Genomic DNA, 6,238 nt, shown 5'->3' with positions numbered 1-6,238 from the left:
AAAGAGTGATTTAAGTGTCCTTCTTTCAAGATGCACATATATACATACTACTTTTATTTCGATTTGGTTCATTGCATTTTCTTTTACATTCGACCCGTGCATATCCTTCCCAAATTCTGCAATTATTTGCTGAAAATAAACTAAGAATTTAAAACTATAACAGAATATTCGACCTTGTTTTTATGTCCCTTTCTTCAGTTAGTTGTATGTATGAACCTCCCTATTAATTTAATTAATATAACCATGTATTTTTTTATTAAGCAAACAACTTGGTGAAAATAATATGAATATAATAATAAAAAGGTTTTTTTTTATCAATTAATCTTTTCAAAAAACTTCAATTTTTGTTCGAATTAATTAATCTAGAGATATATTTTAGGAGCAGAAATATCAATAATAAAGTTAAAATTTTGGCTTGATTTGCTTGGCCCAAATAAAGTGAAGAAGATCACACCAGCTGGCAGATTTTGCAATCATCTCAATAATATAAATAACTCAGAACAATTTTCCACATTAACAATAGAATTATAACTCGTATCCTTTTAATATTTTTCTGACACAAAGATCCTTCTAATACGAGTTACTGAATATTTTTCAATTGATCCATTTATTATCTATATATATGAACTTATTTATTATATATTATCGAATAATATATAATAAAAATCAAAATATCTCAAATGATTAATGTTTGGGGTTTTTCATAAAAAAATATATAATGCAAAAGAATGTTGGGAGGTATAGAAGAAAGAAGAATCTACATAAGCCATGATTCATTTATGTTTTCAAGAGAACAAATCAAAATGGATTACCTAAAACGTTCTTTAAGAATACAAGAGCAGAAAGGGTTCAATCTACAAAAAAATGAAGCCAAAGGGAATTAGTAGCACTCAATCCAAAAGAGAACCAAATCAAAATTGAAGAATGAGAAATAGAATCTTTTAGTCAAAGTAGTCAAACTTCAACACCCAATTAACAAACACAATCCAACACCTTCAAATTTTCTTAATATTCCTTTCCCACTACTTGTACTTATAGCCCTCGAACCAATAACAACATATAAGGAAATTAAACTAACTTGTGTCACTCACATATAAATTCAAAAATAAAAACACCAATAATGTGTTCTAAAAGATTATCTATATTAATTTAATAACTATAAGAATTCTTGACAATCATATTAATTTAATAACTATATTAATTTGAATTCTAATAAAAATAAATATCAATCATATTTCATTTATCTTTTAACTAAACTCTAGATTATTAGAATAAGAATCTCTGAAAATCAAATTAATATGAAAAAATATGAAGAATATCTATAATTCTGTTTTTGTTGTTTTGTATATAAATTTGTGTTGTGTTTTTCACAATAAAAACAAGTTGAAGAGATTCCCAATCATCTCCTCCACTGTATAGGGAACACTCATAATTGCACCCAACAGCTCCTAAGTTATTTACCAACTTCTTTGATTGCTATAGTTGCATTGCATCTCTTTCATTTTCCAACTATATATAAATCCATCAATCTCCATCAACTTTCACACACACACTCCATCAACTAACCATTGCATGATGAGTTCAAATTCATGCACAAACTCCTCAATAAATGGCTTCTACAACATGCTTAACCAAGGACTCAATGAACTCCACCAATCCTTCCTCTCTCACAATTTCATGTCTTTCCAATTCCTATCACAAGTTATCTCATCTCTTCAATCCTTCCATTCCCAACTCACTCTTTTGGTTAGAAAACTCAGGCTTCCAGTTGGAGGAAAATGGCTTGATGAATACATGGATGAAAGCTCTAGACTTTGGGATGCTTCTCATCTTCTCAAATCAGCCATTTCTGGAATGGACAATTATTACTCTTCTGCTATTAATATAGCTTCCTCTTTAGATGGTTACCATCACTTCACTCCTGAATTTTCGCGTCAGGTTCGCGTTAAATATCATATTAGTACTAATGTAGTTAAATATTATATTAGTACTAATGTAATTATCCGTGTCATTGCATGACACGGATAAATATATATTTTGTTCATAATATTTCTATAAATTGTAATTTTTTATATGAAATATAAATTTTTACTATTGCAGGTTATTCGTGCGATAAATGTTTGTCAGAGGGAGATTTTAGGAATGGAGGAGGAAAACAAGAGTTTAACAGAAACAAGGATTCAACCATTGTCACAATGTCTAAACCAGAACATGAATATATGTATGGATTCAAATTCAAAACTAAATGGATTCAGTGGTTTCAGAGGTGTACTTTTTGCAATGAGGAGTGTTGGTTCATTGCTTGTGATGATTCTACTTTGTGGACTTTCTTATTGTTGGTCTTCTTCTTGCTTTCATCAAGTAGGAGGAGGAAGTTATCATGAAGGACACATGGTTTTTGGATCTGGTTTCATGGTTTCAATGGCAATATTGCAGCAAAAAGTGGCAGAGGAAATAGATAACAATGAGGGTCATCCAGGGATTCTGTTTTTTGAATTTCAACAAGCTAAGATTGCTATGGAGGAATTGAAAGTGATGTTGGAGACAATAGCATGTTATAATAATGAACAAAATGGTGAGATTCAAGAAAAAGTTGAGAATGTGAAGAATTGTTTTGAGTTGTTGAGATGTAGTGTAGAGACTATAACAGGACAACTTGATGATTTCTTTGATGAAATAGTTGAAGGTAGGAAGAAGCTTTTGGACATGTGCACCAATAGGTAGAATCATTTTAAATTGCATTCAAAATTGTAGTTGTAATACCATTAGAGAGATCTTAAAATTCTTTATATCAAAACTGCAATTGCGGTTGCATATGCAATTTAAAACTATGAACTACAAGTCTATAATTAAAAACAATTGGTGTATCTTTTCATTTTTATATGTTATAATAAAATTAATGAAGCAATGTCATCCCTTTTTTGTGCATTAATCTATGGTCTTTCTTATATTTATTTATTTCAATTTTTTTATGTTACAAAATTCAAGCTTGATATATAGTTAATTGAAGTGCCAGTTAGCTAAGCTATTTTGTTTCTAATACAATAATCCAAAAAATAAATTTTTGCAAGAGAATAGAATGTGATTCTTGCTTTGAAGAAAAGCAAACATTACTATTCTTAGATAAGAATCCAGAATATTTAGAAGGTGGTTACTTCAAGAGAAAGTAATATCTTTCTATCTTAAGGGTAGTATTCTCTGCCTGTTTAGGACAGAGGAGAATAAAATGAGAGAAAAAATGTACATATATTTTTTTAAAGAAGACCATATCTTTTTTTGGAGTAAATCTATGCTTTTTCTTTATCCTGCTGGATCAGATAGCCAATGGTATTGTATATTATATCTCATTTGTTTATTTATTTATTTAAAATATAAAATATATTTCACTAGAGTCAATGAGAATCTTTTGTGAAGTAACTAAATATCAGGAGTATTCTAATTCATTATGTTATGTGGAGAATATTACAATTTTGTATTCTAGTGAGTGTACAAAGTTAGCTTGAATTAAACTTCTGAATCTTATATATTAGTGTCTGTCATGTAGTGTATTTTGGTGTAGAAAATGATGAAGGGAACAAATCTTGTATATTATATTAGATATACTCAATTATGGTTTTTAGTAAAAATTAATTGACTGTGATTATGGTTATACAACTTGGAACCATGAAGCTATTCTGGCATGCATGACCATGTTCTCAATCAAATTGAATTGGCTTAGTATTTACAAATAACACTCTAATTTAATTTAAACTTTCAAATAAATTATTTATCTTTTTTTATTATATTAATTTTAAAATAAAAAAAGGTTTCCAAAACATTCATTCCTAATTCATTTATGTTACAAATTTGCATAAATATTCATTGAATCAAATACTAAAAAAAAATTGATAAGTCAATGTTACAATTAGACCCTCAAAATCTTATATAAAAATTAAATAGTGTCGTTAATTAAAATGAAATGGAGTAAGAGTGAAAGTTTGCTCAACTATGTACAAATTTTAAAAAATAAATGATTAAGTTGACAAAAAGAAAATGAAAGCTTATTTTATTGACTTTAAAAAGGGGGTTTGTAGCTTGTAAACAAGGCTTTCCACAAAGGTTAGCAGTATCTGACATGGTTAAGACAAAAGTTTTGTGGAAGAAAGAAAATAACACTCCATAAAGCCTAAAGAAATAGTGTAGTACAGTGTTTTGTTAGGGTAGTTGATATCTCACAAAGAAGCAAGAGAAGATCTTCCTCTGTAAAAGTCAAAAGTGGTTCCACATGGGAATTAAGAAAGTGGAAATTATCATAATTATAACACACAAAACAGGATTGTGTTGCCTGCCTACTGGACAAACTTCACGAAACAAATGTTTGTTTTTCATCAAATAACATGTTACTCTCACTAATATCGTTTTAATCATAATAATTTATCTAAAAATAAATGTTATTTTTAATTTAGTTAATTTTAATTATTTTTTAATAATTATTATGTATATAATTTATAAAATAATAAACAAAAATATACAAATAATTATAATAAATAGTTTGGTAAAATAATTTTTTTAATTTTTAAATTATTATATTTTTTGATACATATGTAAAAACTATAAGCGACAGTCATTAAGAGACACAAATGAATTGTTTTCTTTCCACTTTTGTTTGTCATCCCTTTTTTCCTTCTTTTTGTTTGTCTATTTCACATCTATTTTAGCTTAAATTAAGGATTAGCCATTGCTTTTTTAATTTAAGTAGTACTAGTATAGCACTAGAGCGGAAAAAATGGAATTTAGCTTAAACCAATTTAAAAGGCACCTACTTATTATATTGGCCTATCTAATTTGGCCATTCATCGTATAACTAGAGTGTCAATATTTAATACTAGTAATGAGATAAACAAAATTTACTAAACAAATCGAATCAAAAACCAAACTAAAAAATATATTAATTTTAAACGATAATTATAATCTATTTTTCGTAATATTGTGAATAAGTATTCGTTTTTCTTTTCTTTATTATATTTTAAAGAATTTAGAGAAGTAAGAAGTGAAAGTTTGAATCCAAGTCTAATATATCAAATATTTTTAGTTTTTAATTATTTGAGTTACACTTATAAAATATGTGATTTTCTTTTCCAAATTAATAATAATTCTACGTTTTTTGTTTTTTTTAGATTTTGAAAAAAATGATTTTTACATTACTATATCTTTTTGTTATAACATTTTTTTAAAGTAAGTCTCAAATAAAAAATTGACTTAAATAGTTTATCTTAAAATATAATTTTAAATACTTGATTTATTTGTTATAAATTTTTAGGATAATAAAATTTTAAAAAATAACTAAAATTAAAAATTATTTTGAGAAATTATTCATAAAAATTCATTTTTTAAATATACCTTTTAAAAAAAGTGATATACATCATATTTAATAACAAATATTTAAGAATAAATAAATATTTAATTTATTAAATAACAAAATTATTTTTTAATTAATAATAAATAAATCTAAAACAACTTTTACAATTTTAAAATAAATTCTCATGAAAATAATTTTAAAAATATAAAATAAAAATTACTTTTAAAAAGATTTACGGCATATTGTCTCTTATGGAAAAGGGAGATCTTTTATCGGAGCATAGTCCCCTAAACCTCAATATCGACTAGATTCATTTTGAAGAAGGAAATATCGTTACATAAATTAAAATATGGTTTAGCAGTAATCACCTTGCTATCATACAAGCATTGGTTGATAAAAATTATTTAATTTTGTGGGTCTTTTTTAAGACTCAATTTAAAAAAAATTATTAATATATTTTTTTTAAAAATTATATATCAAATTATCATTTTTTTCCAAAATCGCACCAAATCTTCTTCATCAAAATCACACGTTGAAACGGCAATTTTCAAAGAATTAAAAAATAAAAAATAAAAATCATCATTAAAAAGGTAAATTTCGTTAAAATTTAATTTTGTAAATAGCAATTTTTAACTAAGTCAATAGAAAAAGTAATTTGATATATAATTTTTAAAATAAAATATATTAATAATTTAAAAAATTGAGTTATTAAAATAAAAATCCTAATTTTATCTAAATAAATGAAATTTTAATTGTTTTTTATTTATATATGACTCTAAATGGACTATTATTTATATCATTTTGTTTAGAACTCCATATTATATTAGAATGTTTTATGAATATTCTGAATAGATTGATAGATAGCAATTGAGATGTGATGATGAATGAAGAAAGGGAAAG

General features: G+C 25.6%; 1 protein-coding gene across 1 annotated transcript; it reads left to right on the top strand.

Moving 5' to 3' along the window:
• Positions 1 to 1,393: 1,393 nt before the first annotated feature.
• On the top strand, positions 1,394 to 2,932 carry LOC101512752 (uncharacterized). Its single transcript, XM_004485430.4, has 2 exons — positions 1,394 to 1,938; positions 2,101 to 2,932. The coding sequence occupies exons 1-2, from the start codon at positions 1,573 to 1,575 to the stop codon at positions 2,722 to 2,724; spliced, it is 990 nt and encodes a 329-aa protein (XP_004485487.1). The 5' UTR covers positions 1,394 to 1,572; the 3' UTR covers positions 2,725 to 2,932.
• Positions 2,933 to 6,238: the final 3,306 nt, after the last annotated feature.

Source organism: Cicer arietinum, chromosome 1 (assembly GCF_000331145.2).
Source record: "Cicer arietinum cultivar CDC Frontier isolate Library 1 chromosome 1, Cicar.CDCFrontier_v2.0, whole genome shotgun sequence".
NCBI classification, from domain to species: Eukaryota; Viridiplantae; Streptophyta; class Magnoliopsida; order Fabales; family Fabaceae; genus Cicer; species Cicer arietinum.
The sequence above is the reverse complement of the archived record's forward strand: the minus strand, read 5'-3'. Positions and strand labels throughout refer to the sequence as shown.